Source organism: Elephas maximus, chromosome 26, assembly GCF_024166365.1.
Source record: "Elephas maximus indicus isolate mEleMax1 chromosome 26, mEleMax1 primary haplotype, whole genome shotgun sequence".
NCBI lineage: Eukaryota > Metazoa > Chordata > Mammalia > Proboscidea > Elephantidae > Elephas > Elephas maximus.
Window position 1 is genome coordinate 46056702 of NC_064844.1, and position 17056 is coordinate 46073757.

At 43.5% G+C, this 17056-nt stretch overlaps 1 protein-coding gene across 2 annotated transcripts in view; it reads right to left on the reverse strand.

Annotated features, from left to right (window-relative positions):
* Nucleotides 1–391: 391 nt before the first annotated feature.
* LOC126068163 (inhibitor of carbonic anhydrase-like) overlaps nucleotides 392–17056 on the reverse strand; it is a 46324-nt gene continuing 29659 nt past the window's right edge. Inside the window, exons 12-17 of one of the 2 annotated variants that reach the window (XM_049870586.1) lie at nucleotides 15591–15746; nucleotides 12407–12551; nucleotides 8312–8376; nucleotides 3201–3385; nucleotides 1393–1579; nucleotides 392–626 (exon numbers count right to left, since the gene is read on the reverse strand). In XM_049870586.1, coding sequence (XP_049726543.1) covers nucleotides 592–626; nucleotides 1393–1579; nucleotides 3201–3385; nucleotides 8312–8376; nucleotides 12407–12551; nucleotides 15591–15746 — 773 coding nt within the window. In that variant the 3' untranslated portion in view covers nucleotides 392–591. The remainder of the gene's footprint in view (nucleotides 627–1392; nucleotides 1580–3200; nucleotides 3386–8311; nucleotides 8377–12406; nucleotides 12552–15590; nucleotides 15747–17056) is intronic. The other variant, XM_049870587.1, reaches the window with a different exon arrangement.

The following is a 17056-nucleotide window of genomic DNA, read 5'->3' on the forward strand; positions in this document are numbered from 1 at the left end:
TTGTCAGTTTCTTACTCCATTCAGTGTTTGACTGAGTTCTTTACCTCTTCATTTGACACTTCAGGTTCCAGGAATGACATTTGACTCCGTTTTACTTCGCTTTTTCAGGTGTTTGCTGTGGAGGGACGGCATGGTGCTTCTGTCTATGGCACCTGGTTACTTTATACTTTCTTTTTATCGTGTAAGCCCTCAAAACTGCACACAGTTGCCTTTTCGCACACTTGTAATCACCATTCAGACTCTCTTTGGGGGGATTTATTCTTACATCATACTTAGATGACTTCACTCTTGGGTAAAATAAAGTATGGGAAAGTAAATCAAGTTAGACTGGTAGAGTTCTTTTTAAAAGTACAATTTAATAGATATTAAATTCAGAAGCACAATTCTAGGACAAAGAAATAGTTTTCAGAAATTAATCTGAGAAAATGTAGCAATGCTTTCCAAGAAGACACAACTTTTATTTATTTTCATTTTCCCATCAGTTACAACACAGAGTTATGAAGACAAGTGATGTTAAACCACACAGAAACAGGTGGGAGTGTGGCTCCGCTGTATTTATAGCATCTGTGTGGTCCTCACCTTGCTCGGCTTTTAATTTCCATAGAATGTACAGACCTCCAGAAGTTCTGTGGGACAAGAACATAAGAGAAAGATCTTCAGGTACTTTCTGTGCTTCCTAAACACTATTCTGTATCTATTTTCTAGGAGTAAAGGATAGCTAACAAAGATTTTTAAATGTGCACACACATACACATTCCCTTACCAATGTGTTAAGTGCTTTTCTTGAATAACTACATTTTCCTTTCAACCTGCTTTCATCACCTCCAATGCATGATGTCACCAACAAAAATTCATGCACACTCCCATTAGTATGATTATCCCATTTCTAATTTTATTCCCCCAATTAATTTCTTTTTGATGCAACTGTGCCATTCTAAAACATATATAGCTGGAAAGGGCCTGCTATAGTGCTAAATATGCTTTATTTATTTGTTCTGTTAATATTATTTATATATTTACTTAAAATATTTGAAAATCGGTCCTGTATCTTTGGTATACCTGTGTCATCTCCCAAGCCAAGTGCTCACACATATACATTTTCATTTTGTTAGCAAGAAATACATATACAAACATGTTAAATTCCCAAGTGATCTCAAGTTCTATTGCACTCACTGTCTTCTTCAAACAACTTGGCATTTTTTCAGAGAGTGTCTTATACTGTTGTGTAACTGAGTGGCCTCATTGGTGAGGCTGACTCCTCCTTCAGGGCAGGAAGCTGGCCCTTTGTGTTCCTATCAGTCCTTGCCCAGGGCTTGGCACACAATAGTCCTTAATGCAAACACATTCACCTGGGCCCTGTGTTACTTCTCCTTGATGTATTATTCTGCTTACCAGAGGTTAAGCATTGTCTCAGATTACCAATAGCCATAAGATACTCAGGCCCTAAGTATTTTTCATAAGTTGTTTTGTTGTGAAGGTTGGCTAAACATTCCGTGTCATCACTGAACAGCAGGTCGTTGCTTGAAGATGTGAACAGCTGAAACATTGCGTATTCAAATCCATTTCTTCCAAAGAGCTCCTGGGTCAGACAGACAGACAAATAGACAATGTGTAACCATGGGTACTAGGAAGCTCAGGGCTGTGTACTCTGCATCAAAAAACCTAAGTCAGCTGGGCTGCTTGGCTCCAGCCTCCTGGAAACCTGGGATACAGCCACAGTTTAGGAGACATCACGGCAAAATGGCAAAAAGCATGGTTTCTGGAGTCCAACTGTCTGGGTTCAAATCCTGGCCCTATCTTTACTCATGGTGTGGGGCAAATTCTTTACTGAGGTCAATGAACCTCCATACTTATTTGTAAACGGAACTAATAACAGTAAGTAGTGAGATGGTGTACGTAAACCATCTGGTAAAATGTTGTTGTGTGTCATCGAGTCAATTCTGACTCACAGCAACCCTATAGGGCAGAGTAGAACTGCCTAATAGGGTTTCCAAGGAGTGGCTGGTGGATTTGAACTGTCGACTTTTTGGTTAGCAGCCTGAGATCTTAACCACTTTGCCACAAGAGCTTCACCTGGTAAACAGAAGGAACTTAATTTTGCCACTGTATCACTACTTCTCCAACCACTGTTATCGTATCTTTTCCTGTTGCCTGGAGCCCTTGCTACCTTGCCTCTATTCTCTGGATATGCCCCAGATGCACGACTGTTTCTACCACCTTCCTCTCCTTTGTTTTCTTTGGTACACTTCTCTCATAGCCAAGGTGGCAGCTCACCCTGTGTGGGACCCACCCTTTCAAAAGTCCAAGACAGCGAGCCTCTTATTTTGCCAGCTCTCCCCGGGTCATCATAGTTTAATTGTGATGCATAGACAGCACATGCTAAGACATGGATTACTCGTTTGGAGCACTTCTGAGAATGGGGTGTGATAGTGCAAAAGGAGGAGGGGGTTTTAGGGTCATCTTAAAATTATGTGATTTAGGTGGCCCACTACTCCATAAGATCAGCCCTGGCTGGCTGCCTGTAGAGAGAGGTCACGAGTTCTCCAAACATGTGCTCTCACCTTTTAGGAAGCCTAAAACAGTGCTCAACCTGCCCAGGCTCAGTAAACACATTCGGGTCCATCCGTACATCAGCAGAGTAACCTCCAGGCAGCTTTTCACAACATATACCTCAGCCTAGTATGAAGGATGCTGAAGAGTAAAACAGATAATTTTTGTGGTGTAATTGAACAAGGCCACGAGGTACCATGAATTTGCTCAGCCAATTGAATATCAGGGAGACACTTCAGATGTCCAAATGTCTGAGATTTTTCCAGTCCATGAAAGCTGGAGGTTTGAGTCTGCCCAGAAGAGCCTCAGGAGAAAGGCCTGGTGATCTACTTCTAAAACTCAACCACTGAAAACTATATGGAACGTAATTCTACTCCAACACACAGGGGTCACCATGAGTCAGAGGAGTCTTGATGGAAATTGGTTTTTTGTTTTGTTTTTTTGATTATCCTTAACAGTCCCAGCCCTGTCTCTGATTAAAAAGGAAAGCTGATTGCTATGTTCACTTTAGCAATCAGCTTTCCTCTTTAATCAGAGACAAGGCTGGGACAATCTACTTTTACCACCCAGAGAGAAAGCCTGTGAGGCTGGGCCTCTCCACCAGAGAACTAAGTTGTGCAGAGGGGTGTAGGAGGCACTGGGACCCATACCTGTTGGTTGAAGAGTACTCTGCGAACAAATTCTGCCTTTTCTTTTCTCGAGACCACTGCATGACCTGGGGCTATGGGCAGGTGGCAGCTCTGAGCCTCGGTTACAGGCTTTCGGGTACCATCGAGGCACAGCAACTCAAAGTCTTCCTGCTTCAAATCCTTAGCCCATGGGGCAGGGTTCTTTCCTGGAAGAGAAGGAAAGTGGATCAGCCAAGGCAGATGGCTTTGGTCAGGGTACCCACCCTGGGGAATGTGACCAATCACCAGTGTCTGGGAGAGTCACAACAGACACAGAACAATAAAATATTAGACTTTAAAAGCTAAAACGTTTTAAGAGAAAAATTCATAAACTCATCGTAGGCAAAGATTTCTTAAACAGGGCTGAAAAGCACTAACCAGAAAAGAAAAGATTCATAAATTGAATTATACAGAGAGGGACAAGATATTTTCCATACATATATCTATCAAACGGAAACCCTGGTAGCATAGTGGTTAAGAGCTATGGCTGCAAACCAAAAGGTTGGCAGTTCAAATCCACCAGGCACTCCTTGGAAACCGTATGGGGCAGTTCTACTCCATCCTATAGGGTTGCTATGTGTCGGAATAGACTCGACAGCAGTGGGTTAATGGTATATCTATCAAAAACTTGTATCCAGGATACATAAAGAATGTCTTTAAATCAAGAAGAAAAAAGTAGAAAATTGGCATGAAACTTGAACAAGAACTTCATAATAGAAGATATCCAAATGGGGGCCAATAAACATAAGGTTCCCAATTCATCATTAAGGGAATGAAAATTAATATAAATAAATGAAAATTCTAATGCTATGTACTACATAACTTCAGAATGGCAAAAAAGAAAATACCAAGTTTGGGTGAGCATGTGGAACTCTCATACGTTGCTGGTAGGAGCTTAAATTGGTACAACCACTTTATAAAACATTTGACTCTGTTTACGAAAGCAAATCATTATGTGTGTGTGTGTGTGTATACCAAAACCAAAACCAAACCTGCTGCCATCGAGTCGATTCCGACTCATAGCGACCCTATAGGGCAGAGTAGAACTGCTCCATAGAGTTTCCAAGGAGCGCCTGGTGGATTTGAACTGCTGACTTTTTGCTTAGCAGCCATAGCACTTAACCACTATGCCACCAGGGTTTCCTTGTGTGTGTGTGTGTGTATATATATGATAAATAAAGGTCACAGAAACTGATACTTCTTAAACATAACCAGTCACCTTCCAGGATTAGTTTTCTTGATTTGAAGACTTATGGTCATAGTCTAATGGAACAACTCAGTCAACTGGCATAATATAATTCATAAGTTTATGTTCTACATCTTAGTCCAGAGAGTAGCGTCTGGGGTCTTAAAAGCTTGTGAGCCGTCATCTAAGATACAACTATCGTCTCTACTCGTATGGACCAAAAAAGAAAGATGATGCAAGACCCAGAGAAGGAAGCAGTCTTCAAGACTAATTATCTATACATGAACTGCAGCCTTCTCTACTATAAGACCAGAAGAACTAGATGGTGCCTGGCTACCACTACCATATGTTTTGATTAGGACCACAAAAGATAGATCCTGACAGAAAGGGGAAAAAAAGATCCAGACTTACTAGACCCACTGAGTCAGGAGGAATCCCTGAGACTACTGCCCTGAGATATTCTTTAAGCCTTGATCTGAAACTATTCCCTCAAGTCACCTTTTAGCTAAAAATGCAGGTTAGCTCAGAAAGAAATGAAAATCACCCATGAGTACTGTGCTTTTCTTAAGAAACCATCAATACGCGACCAAATGGTCAACAAATACTCTAAAACATAGATGAGAAGGTGGGGAGCTGTGAGGCTAGGTTAATGCGAACAGAACTAGAACGGAAATACTGAGGATGTTGATAAAATGTGAAGAATGTAACCAACGTCACTGAACAACATGCATAGAAATTGTTGAATGGGAACCTGCTTTGCTGTGTATACTTCCACTGAAAATACAATATTACCTTTTAAAAAAGCAAATCATATGTATATCCTATGATGTAGCACATCCATTTCTAGGTACATACCCAAGAAAAATGAGGACATATGTCTACATTAGACATGCACAAGAATGTCCATAGTCGCACTATTCATAATAGTAAAAAATGCAAACAACCCAAAAGACCATCAATAGCAGAAAGGATAAATGCATTGTGGTCTACATACACAATGAATATTCAGCAATGAAAGAAAAAAAGTACTGCTACAAGCAATAACTTGCATGAATGGCATGACATAATGTTGAGCAAAGGTGGCCAGACACAAATGAATCTGTGCTATGGTTTTATTTATATAAAAATCTAAAAACAACAAAACTGATCCATGGTGTTGGAAGTCAGGACCCTTCTTGTGCTGCTTAGTGAGGGGAAGGGGCCCAGGGGGCTTCTGCGCTGATCATTTCTATTTCTTGGCCTGAGAGCTGGTTGCCTGGGTGAGCTCACTTGGTGAAAAGTACTTGGTGAAGAAGTACTCTTATAATTGGTACATCTTTCTATATGCGTGTTATATGCAGTAAGAAGTTTACAGTAAATAACATGATACAGAGAAGAGGGACGCCATGTTAACCTGCACTTGCACATTCGACATAGGTCTACGGTGGCTGATCTCTCTCAGTATCCTGTACCCAGTGTCACTTTTTCCTGTGGCAAGAATAAATCCTTGACTTTTTCTTGCCAAATAGGAAGAAGCTTTTTCTTCAGTCTCCAAATGCCTCATAAGTTTTGTACATCTTTATCAAATCCCTGAAAATACAACTTCACAATATCAGGAACTTCAAAGTCTAGATTATGCCACTATAAAAACTTTCCCTGGAGGTCACACAAATATTTTAGGGCCATGGGGTTCTGGGTGCACCAGAATCTTCTGGGGGAACAGTTAACACAGATTACTGGGCCCTGCCTCGGAAGTTTTTTTATTTAGTAGGTCTGGAGTGGAACTTGACAATCTGTGTTTCCAACAAGTTCCCAGGCGATGCTGATGCTGCAGGCCTGAGGGCCACACATTGAGAACCACTGTTTTAAGGTAACAGTGTGAGAAAGTCAAGCATAAAAAGAGTCTAAAGAGAGAACTTGGACCCCTCTTTCCCTAGAGCTCACCGAGTTCATCTCCAGCTGTGTCCTTCCAGGCACTTTTTAAGCATCGATAATAATGTATTCTTAAAAATGACAACAACAAGGAGAACTAAAAGGTCTAAACAGAAACGGTGTATTAAGTATACTGTGTTTTGCAACGTCTTTTTTCACATGGCAATCTTTTCATACCATGATATACAGAACTACTGTATTCTCTTTATTTTTTTATTATGCTTTAGGTGAAAGTTTACTGCTCAAGTTAATTTCTCAAACAAAAATTTATATACATATTGTATTGTGACATTAGTTGCAACCCCCACAATGTGACAGCACTCTTCTTCTTTCCACCCCAGGTTCTCTGTGTCCATTTGACCAGTTCCTGTCCCTTCTTGCCTTCTCATCCTGCCTCCAGACAGGAGCCACCCATTTGGTCTCATGTGTCTGATTGAACTAAGAAGCACACTTCTCACGAGTATTATTTTTTGTTTTATAGTCCTGTCTAATCTTTGCCTGAACAATGGGCTTTGGGAATGAATTCAGTTCTGGGTTAACAGAGTGTCCAGGGGCCATAGTTTCAGGAATTCATCCAGTCTCTGTCAGACCACTGAGTCTGGTCTTTTTACGTGAATTTGAGTTCTGCTCCACGCTTTTCTCCCACTCCGTCCGGGACTCTCTGTTGTGTTCCCTGTCAGGGCAGTCATTGGTGGTAGCCAGGCACCATCTAGTAGAATTTCTGTACTCTCTTTAAAAGCACCACAATACTCCATTGTGTAGAAGTATCAGTATATCTTCAACTAATCCAATATCCTAGCTTGTTTTCTAAGTTTTGACTACAAAAAATGTTGCAGTTAATAACCTTTCAATCTTAGCAGGCTGGTGTCAATAAATTTGTGGTATTAACTCCTAGAAATGTATTCTGGTTCAAAGATTATGTGCAATTAAATGTTTGATAAATATATCCATTTTTTTCTTTAAAAGTGTCAAACCAATTTACCAAGAGCATACAAAAGCAGCTTTGCCCATACCCTCACCAACACTACTATTATCAAATGCTTTAGTTTTGGCTAAACTGAAAAGCCCTTTGCCATATTCCAAGCAAATATTTTGTCTTAGTTTGTCCTTTGTCATCTGTCTTTTTTTATGGTTGATTTCTGTTCATAAAAAGTTTAAAATTTTTGTTTAGTAAAGTTGATCATGTTCTTGCTTTTTTGCTTTAGGGTTTTGAGTTACTATTTGAAAGATCTTTCCCTTCCCTGGAAGCTGTGGTGGCGTAGTGGTTAAGTGCTACAGCTGCTAACCAAAAGGTTGGCAGTTCAAATCCACCAGGCGCTCCTTGGAAACTCTACAGGGCAGCTCTACTCTGACCTATAGGAATCGACTCAACAGCAACAGGTTTGGTTTTTGGTTTTTCCCTTCCCTTGCCTCACTTTTCCCTGGGAGGTAGGGTGTGAGGCTAGGAGAAAGTGGAGTGGAGGCTGAACTGGTCACAGGGGTCTTGAGTTTGCTAATTCTTGGTCTGGACGACCGTGAACATAGAGTATCAATAAGCACCCAACCTCTGGTGGAACGCATCTCCCTAAAAAGTCCCAGCTGGTCTCAGGCAGCACCTCAAAGTGAGCATAAGCATGAATTGGGTACCTAACCAGCTCATGAAAGTAAAATATGTATGTAAAGATAAACTATTAAAAAGCATACATGATTCTTGCCCTGCATGTACAGGTAACAGGGACAGTCTTTATGTTTTTGTGAACTGAGAAAACCAAATTGGCCTCTGTGTGTCTGTGAGCTGGGTTGAAGCCCACGTAATAGCAGGTTCAATCCTGTAAGTTGGACAAGATGTGAAGAGTCTTCTCATTCCCAAAATAAGAAATGTTAGGACCTAAGTTACTGGACTCTAACAGGATTAATAACATTCCAATTGGCCAACCAGGAGTGGCAGTGGTAGTAGCGATCTCACATGAGAGATTCACAGTTTCCTGCGAGAAGGAAGGACAGTGCAGTCACCTACCGTCAGTGTTCTGCAGGACTGTGGGGTGCTTCACAAAGGCCACATCTCCCTTCTCAACCAGACATCTGTACAGCGAGGGTCAGAGAGCAGGATAAACAGGAGAGGGAGAAAGAGACACAGAAAGAATCACTGAGAAGCTTCACACCCCATCCACTTGGGCCACTTGGCATACCTGACACCGACCCTTTCCACACAAACCACACAAACCACAAAACACCCAGGCCATCCCTAGCAGTTTGAGGGGGAAATGTGATAGAGGAAGGAAACTGCCTATTTCATTTCTATTATAGATTACCGTTTTCTGTTTTCCTGTTTTAAATACTGACCAGCTTCTCCAGAGGAGGTGCCTGTATTTCCCTATTAACAGGGATAATCAAGGGATGACTTTGTCCTTGAATCAAAACACAAGATCAGAGATTAAGATTGGTGTGGAAGAGGTGGTTTTGAAAGAATCTTGCCACAATCCTATGTCTGTTGTCCTTAACTGCTGTAGAGTTGGCTCTGACTCACGACGACCCCATGTACAACAGAATGAAATGTTGTCTGATCCTGCACCATTTTCAAAATCATTGGTGTGTTTGACTCCAGTTGGTCAGTGTTCTGTTCTGATCCATAGGGTTTTCAATGGCCAATTTTTAAAAGTAGATCAATAAGCCCTTCTTCCTAGTCTTAGTCTGGAAGCTCCACTGATACCTGTCCACCATGGGTGACACCGCTGGTATTTGAAATACTGGTGGCATAGCTTCCATTATCATAGCAACACACAAGCCACCACAGTACAATGAACTGACAGGTGGTGGACTCAGATGTCTACTCAGCAAAGGCCTAGCTGGGGGTGGGGAGGGGGATGGCATGCAGGTAGGGCACAGTGCTCTGGGGGCCACTGGAGGAGGGGTGCCAATTAGCAGTTTCTATCAGCCATCACAGTTTCCATTGCCAGCTATGAGAGATCCTTCAGCAATTTAACACTAATTGCCCCAGGTACTGTTTTCCAGTTAGGCCCCTGCTACTCGGTATTAATAAAAGTGAGTACGTGTCACTGAATGTTTGTTCATGCTTAATCCCATGAAAAATATTTCCCTGTATTCAAGGTGCATTCTTTTTGAGAAGGGTTGAGCACATTAAAAACCAGCTTTATGACATTTAGTCAGTTGGAAATTGCTATCAATTGTCAGAAGCACTCTAGTGTTCCCTCTCTTTCAGCTTCAGGTGCCTCTACACCTAGCCAGGATCAGTTACTCCCATTCAAAGTTCCTAAGCTCCCTTGCCCCATTTCTTCCCTTCATGCCTCCTTCACAGAATCCAGTCGTGAACGAGCATCGCCATCTGCCTTAGGTGTGCCTGCACCTCTGCAGCAAGGTAGACTTGAGACTTCCCGAGCACTGACTTCACCTGGGTGCTCATAGCAGCTGCTCTCTCCTGTCTTCCTTTCTCTACTCTAGACTAGTGGTTCTCAAAGTATGGTCCCTGCACCGGCAGCAGCAGCGTCTCCTGGAAACTTGTTAGAAATGCACGTTCTCAGGCCCCACCCCAGACCTACTGACTCGGAAACTCTGGGGGCAGGTCCAGCAATCTGTTTGAACAAGCCTTCCAGGTGATTCTAGTTCATGCTCAAGTGTGAGAACCTCAGCTTTAGACAACCATTCTCCACTTTATAGAGACATGAGTTCAAATGTCTTCCCACTTTCTGCGAACCTCATACCTGGCCCCCCACTCCCAACACTCACACACCCTAAGCACAGGACACGTGTTTCTGTTTCACAGAGAAGACTCTGCCCAACCGAATCAGCCAGCCTAGGTGTTCCTCTCCTGCCCTCCAGTTACAGAGGAGGGAAGGTCACCCTTCCTGCAAACACAAAGGTGTCCTTCCCAGAGCAACCGCCCCTGACCACCTTCAAACTTTTTTTTTTTAATCAGTTATCCTCTTTCTCTCTGTAGTTGTAATCTCTCCCTGTTTACTGAATTCTTCTCATTTATACGCCTTTCCTTTTTAAAACGATAAACCCTGCCTTGACCCCTGTACTGCCCCCAGCAACAGGCCTCACTCCCCTACTCATCACACACACCTCATTTACCATTAGCACCCCTCACCTGCCCTCCCTGACCTTGCCAGTCCAGCTTCTAGGACTGACTCACTAGGGTCACCAGGTCCAGGTGCCAGTTCTCAGGACACGTTTTATTTTCTCTCTCAAGTTCACTCTTCCCCAATGATTTGAAATGCACCTTTGTTATGGACTGAATTGTAACCTGTCCATGTATCTGTCTCAGAATTCTATTTGCTTCCATTGATTTGTTATTCCTGCATATAAACATAACATTGATTACTACAATATTACAACGTGATTTTTTTTATATCTAGGAAAACAAGATTCCCTTCGTATAATTTTATTAAAAAAAAATTTCTTGGCTTTTGTTTGGCTGCCCAAACATTGTTACTTTTTTTGAGACCCAACTCCTGCCGTTCCATCCCAAACAATCCTCCTGATTACATTGGAGGCAGCTGTCACTTTACAAGGTGACTTCACTGCATGACTGGTGTGAGCAGGAAGGCTTTCACCCCATTGCCTGGGAATTGGGGCTGTGTTTGGCTGTTCCTTTATCACTGAGGGGTTGTAACAATCCTGGGACTGTGTTCCCTTCCCTCTACATGGACTGAGAAATGGAAAAAAACAATCTGAACAGAAAGACAAACACGAGGCACATGTGCAGAGAGAGAAAAAGGCGAAGCAGCAGCAGCAGAAGCAGAGTGTGTCCCTGATACAGAAAACTCATCTGTTGTTTACCTGAAATTTTAATTTAATGGACATCCTGTATTTTATCCAGTATCCCTAGCCTTGAAGCATCTTTCTGGCTCCTGAAGCTCAGGTCTCCATCTTTATGAGGAGGGAGTTTGCAGGGGCAGCTTTTGAAGCAGCCCCCTTTGGCTTAAGCTGATTCACATGGATTTTTCTCACTTAAAACCAAACCCAAACCTACTGCCATCGATTCGATTCTGACTCATAGCGACCCCATAGAGTTTCCAAGGCTATAAGTCTCTATGGAAGCAGACTGCCACATCTTTCTCCCGTGGAGCTGCTGGTGGTTTCAAACCACTGACCTTTCAGTTAGCAGTGGATCACTTTAACTTGCAACCGAAGGAGTCCTTAATTTACTGGACAAAAGAGACATTTTAAGCAAGTTAAGTTGATAAAAGGTATGGGATAAATGTTTAAAAAAAAAAAAAAACCATAAAGCAAGAAAGGGGGAATACAAAATATTGCCAAGGGGAGGGGTGTCAAATTATACAGTGGCCATGAAGAGTTCCCTGAGAAGTCCTAAAAGAAATGAGGGAACTAGCCCTGATGATATGAGGAGGAAGAGCATTCCAGATGAGCAAGTGCAAAGGCCCTGAGGCAGAAGTGTGCCTGACACCATCAAGGAACAGCTGGGATACCGAGATAGCTGGAGCAGAAAGAGAAGGGGGAAAGAAGTAGAAGATGAGGTCCAGATCAAGAAGGGCCTTCCTTATACATCAGAGAAGGGCCTTGACTTTTACTCTGGTGATATGGGAAATCGTTGGAGGGCTTTGAAGGTAGAGTCAACATGATCTGATGATGGACCAGATATGGGGTATGAAAGAGAACAGCCATAGATAACACCAAGATTTTAACTTTTTTTTTTTTACAAAAGGAAAAATGCAGTTATCTTTAACTGAGGTTGGGAAGGCTGCAAGAGGTGCTGGTCTGGGTGGAGTTGTGGAATTTCAAGAGTTCAGTTTAGGGTATTTAAATTCAAGAAGGTAATTACAAATCTAAGTGGAGATGACCCTTAAAAAAAAAAAAAAAAAAAAACCCCAAACCCATTACCATCCAGTCAATTCCAACTCCCAGTGACCCTACAGGACAGAGTAGAACTGCCCCATAGGGTTTCCAAGGAGCAGCTGGTAAATTTAAACTGCTGACCTTTTGGTTAGCAGCCAAGTTCTTAACCACTGCGCCACTAGGGCTCCATTTGCTTAGAGTTTCTTTAACTTCTTTCAGGAATATTTTATAGTTTGATGCATAACCATGTTCACTGGGTTGGTTCCAAGGAGAAAAGTGATGGACGAACACTTGCCTGAAAGCCCCTGTAGAGCCATAGTATCTCTCGTGGCTGCTGGGGACACACGTGTGGGCTGGACTTGATACACCACTGCTGCACAGAGCGCAGAGACTGGAATTGAGGTCTGACCCAGGGGCACAGCTTTGACTGAAGAATTCATCTGCACAGAAGGACAACAGCTTCAGAGTCTGTCCCTAAAATTACCTAGGTGATATAAAGACACATTCAGTTATTTAGTAACATTATTAAAGCGAAGAACTTTATGGAATCAAAAGAGGTTCCAGCTGGAGGAAAGTAAAGGGGAATTGGCTGAAGCTGGACGAGGCGCCTGTGAGCTCGTGGAAGCCCACCCTGTCCCAGTCCGGGCAGTGGTGCGGAAGGCCAGGCGCAGACTGTAACCTCGAGACAGGAGACCAAACTGGAGGTCCTGGCTGTTGAACCAGCACCACACGCTTTTGACCCTTGTCTTTCTTTCAAAGATTTGCTCTCTTGAGTTCAAGTTCAGGGAGAGCCTGGAAAGGCAGGGCTGTCCAGCCCTGTGCTGTGCTCCAGGGCATCACAATGAGGACCTCAGACTTAGGCGAGCCCTCTTGGAATCTGCATCCAGTGGGGTGGCAATCATTACTCAGCAACCACACCAGTGAATTCATGTTTCTTTTCTAGATCTGGGGAAAAAGAATATGGTTCCAGGAGGCTACAGATGAAGGAAGCTGGTATAAACCTGAGAGCCAGGGAGCATTCTCAAGCTGAGAGATGAAGAACGAGTAGAAGGTACCCAAGGGCAGAGTGGGAGGAGCTTTCCAGACAAGGAAGCAGCATCCGTAAAGGCCTGGCGGGGAGAGGGGCTGACACAGAACTTAACCGAGGCCACTGGGGCTGGGCCACCTGGAGCAAGGTGGTGAGTGGGGAAGGGGTAGGGTCCAGACCATACGTGATCTTTTAAACTGTGCTATGGATTTTGTTCTTTATCCTTAGAGAAATGTGGAGCTTTTTAAGGGCTTTAGACAATCTGGGCTGGGGGTGGTGGGCAGCGTATAGTCAGATCTTCGCTTTGCAAAGACAGGTCTGGCAGTGGGGTGGATGGAATCCACAGTGGATCTGGGGTCCAGGAAGCAGGTGTTGCAGCAGTCCAGGGAGATGAGGATAGCTTGGTCTAGAGCAGGGCAAAGGGGATAGACACAGGTGAACGGAGGTGAAATTGACATAACTGGTGATGGCTGGGTGTGTCAATGATGACAGCTGGGGCAACCAGATGGACTAAGCTAGGTAGCTCTGGAACAGGCCCAGGCTTGGCAGGGGAGATGATGCATTCAGTTTTGGGCAGGTTGAGCTTAATGTGTTTTGAGATACTGACTAAATCGGTTTCTGTTGAGTTGAATCTGGCTCATTGAGACCCTGGAGGACAGAGTAGAGCTGCCCCATAGGGTTTCCAAGGCTGCAATCTTTGTGGGAACAGACTGCCACATCTTCTCCCACAGAGCAGCTTGTGGATTCAAAACCGCCGACCTATTGGTTAGCAGTTGAGCACTTAACCACTGTGCCACCAGAGCTCCTGACTAGATATGTCAAGTCAGCAGTTGAATATACATATGTGTCTGGAGGCCAAGGAGAGATCTGTGCTAGGGATAAAAACTTGATGTTTTATCAACATGCAAATATAATAATACAGTAATAATACCACAGTATTAATTTTTTTAATAATAATAGTAGGACAGCAGCAAGCTATCATTTTATCTGGTTATCTAGTACTTAACTAAACATTTACCTTGCTAGGCTGTGTGCCTAGCTTTGTATATATATGAATCTAAGTTTTGATAGTCATCAGGGCTGTAGGTATGGATAAGAGTGCCTGGAGATCAAGCTTACAGTGGGACAAGAGTTGTTTTAAGCAGCTCAAAAATTTATTAGCCAGATTGGGAAAGCAGACTGACGTTGGAGTAGGAGAAAAGCCAAGCATATGTGTTTTCACAGAAGCCATGGAATTGTGTATTTTAGGGCAATTGGAAGAAATGCTGCTGAGAGGTCAGTGAGGAAGCAGGCTGAAGCCTGTCCTTCCAACTGAGCCACATGGGGTCGCTGGTGGCCTTGGTCAGAGTTCTTCCTGAGGAGGATGCAGAGAAGCTGCGGGGGGGTGGGGGGAGAATGGGAGTGGGTGGGACGGGAGTGGTTCAGACAGCTCTTCTAAGAAAACTGATAGTAAAGCAGGGGAGAATGTTAGGGGGATTTTTAAAATGGAAGACACGGGATATGTTTACATGTTGAAAGACACTGCTGGATATACCAGAGGGAGAAGTGGTAACTGAGGCTCTCGGGGGAGCAGTAGGAAGGGGCCCTCACCCAAGCCTAGGTAGAGGGTTCTGCAGGGGAGGGGAGGAAGGCTGGGTGATGCAGATGTCAGGAGGCCCACAGCTTCTGGCAGTGGGATGTTGAAGGGGATCCTCTGGTGGTTTCAATTGTCTCTTGCAGATCGTCTGTGAGAATGAATGGAAGCTAGGTATGGGTTTAGGGCAGTGGACAATTAGGGTGGCAGGATAATTATGGGAAATTGCAGGAGGAGCAGAGCAGAGAAACAGAGGGGTGCCTGTGAGCGTCAGGCCAGTGGCTGGAGCATTTCCCGCAAAATAAACTGCTCCACCTGTGAGGTTCCCCAGCCTTGCTCAGCTGCAGAGGGAGAGGAGCCAGGGCAATAGGGTTCATGCAGGGCTGGATTTGTGAGATGGGTAAGAAAGGCAGAGGAGCAGGGGCAGTTTAGGTACTGGAAAGAGTTGCTGAACTAACGTTGGAATCTAAGAAAAATGAAGATGAAAGTGAAATTTAAGGCACTCGCAGATTTACTGGTATACGGTTTTCCCTTAAGAAAGAAACCAATTCCGTTTTTATGTGAAAACAGCACATACATACACCTGCTTTGCAACCCCGGGCTTGCTCCCTGAGCCATTTCTAGGACTTAAAGAATCAGGCTAATTCCCTGAGCGTGATCCTTTGGGCCCAAACCACTCCCCTCAGAAGCAAAGGGTTGGGGAGAAAGGGGCGAACCTGTTGAACCTCAGGTTGGAAGGCTCACTCACCCACAATGTCTGTCAAGCCCTGACCCCCCACCCATTAGTGGCATTCTTTACTATTCACAAACTGAATTTCTGCCCTACACAGGCAAGACCCAAGGAAGGGGCTGCCACAGCCCCTCCTAGAACACACTTACCAAATTTACAGGACTTGGTCTGGTTATAAATCAAATTCATGGGGATGTTCCAACCTGCAGACGTGCCAATCGCGGGGTGGCAAGATCTCTTGCCTCTCAGGGAGCTCCAGGTGAGGTCAGCATCTGATTTCTTAACCACTGCTACGGTGTAATAACCTTGCAACAGAGATTCCAAGGTGCAATTTTCAATAGCTCCAGGGCCCTCAGAAAATGGCTAGATGCCCCGCCCACACTCTCCTTGTAGAAGGGGAATATCTGGAACCCCCAGCAGAGGATCCTCCCAATAGTTCTCATTATTAGGTACTGGGCCAAACACCCTTATGCTGCTGCTCTTCATATACGTCCTCATACATACACTCACGTATATTTATACATACACATATACACGTCATACTTTTTCAATGGAATCCTTTTCTGCAAGTTGGCTTCATTTTCCTCCATAATAGATTGTGGACAATTTTCTGATTCAGTAGAAATAGATAAAGCTATGCTCCTTCTGTTTACTGGTTGAATCTAAGTTATGTTCTGCTGTATGGATGGACCATATTTTATAATCCTCCTAATGGTAGGCATTTACGTGGATCCATATTACAAAACACTTTATATAAAGCTTTGTACATATAACTGCACTTGTTTAAATATTTCTGTTGAATGGAAGTCCAGAAGAAAGAACTTAAATGACATCTTTTTCTAAGTCAAGCCTCTTGTTTTCTAATATCATTTCTAAGATCGTTTTCCAGTAATAACAATTGTTTCTCTCTTCCCTCCCACAAAATTAAAAACAAAAACAAAAAACTCTTTTTCTCATCTTACTGCGTTCACTTCCAAAATAATACCAAATATCTTTGGTGGAGTGGCCGCTCTTGCCCGGTTCCCGATTGTAATGGGGATATTGTCAGCATTTCAGGTTATTTCTTTCCCAATAGTATGTAACTGAAATGTGCTTGTTGAGTAAGGCCTGAATTTCAAAGCTGCGTTATGATAAGAATCATAAACCTTTATCACACACAAAAAGAAACAACCTTTGATGGTTACAAGGGAGGGCAGGGGTGGGGATGGAAAAACACTAAATAGACAATAGATAAGTGGTAACTTTGGTGAAGGGTAAGACGGTACACAACACTGGGGAAGCCAGTACAACTTGTACAAGGCAAGGTCGTGGGAGCTCCATAGACACATCCAAACCCCCTGAGGGACCGAATTTCTGGGCTGAGGGCTGTGGGGATCGTGGTCTCGGGGAACATCTAGCTCAATTGGCATAACATAGTTTATGAAGAAAACGTTCTACTTTCTACTTTGGTGAGTAGTGTCTGGGGTCTTAAAAGCTTGTGAGCAGCCAACAAAGATACTCTCCTCTCATCTGGAGCAACGGTGAATGAAGAAAACCAAAGACACAAGGGAAAAGATTAGTCCAAGTGACTGATGGACCACAAGTACTACAGCCTCTGCCAGACTGAGTCCAGCAC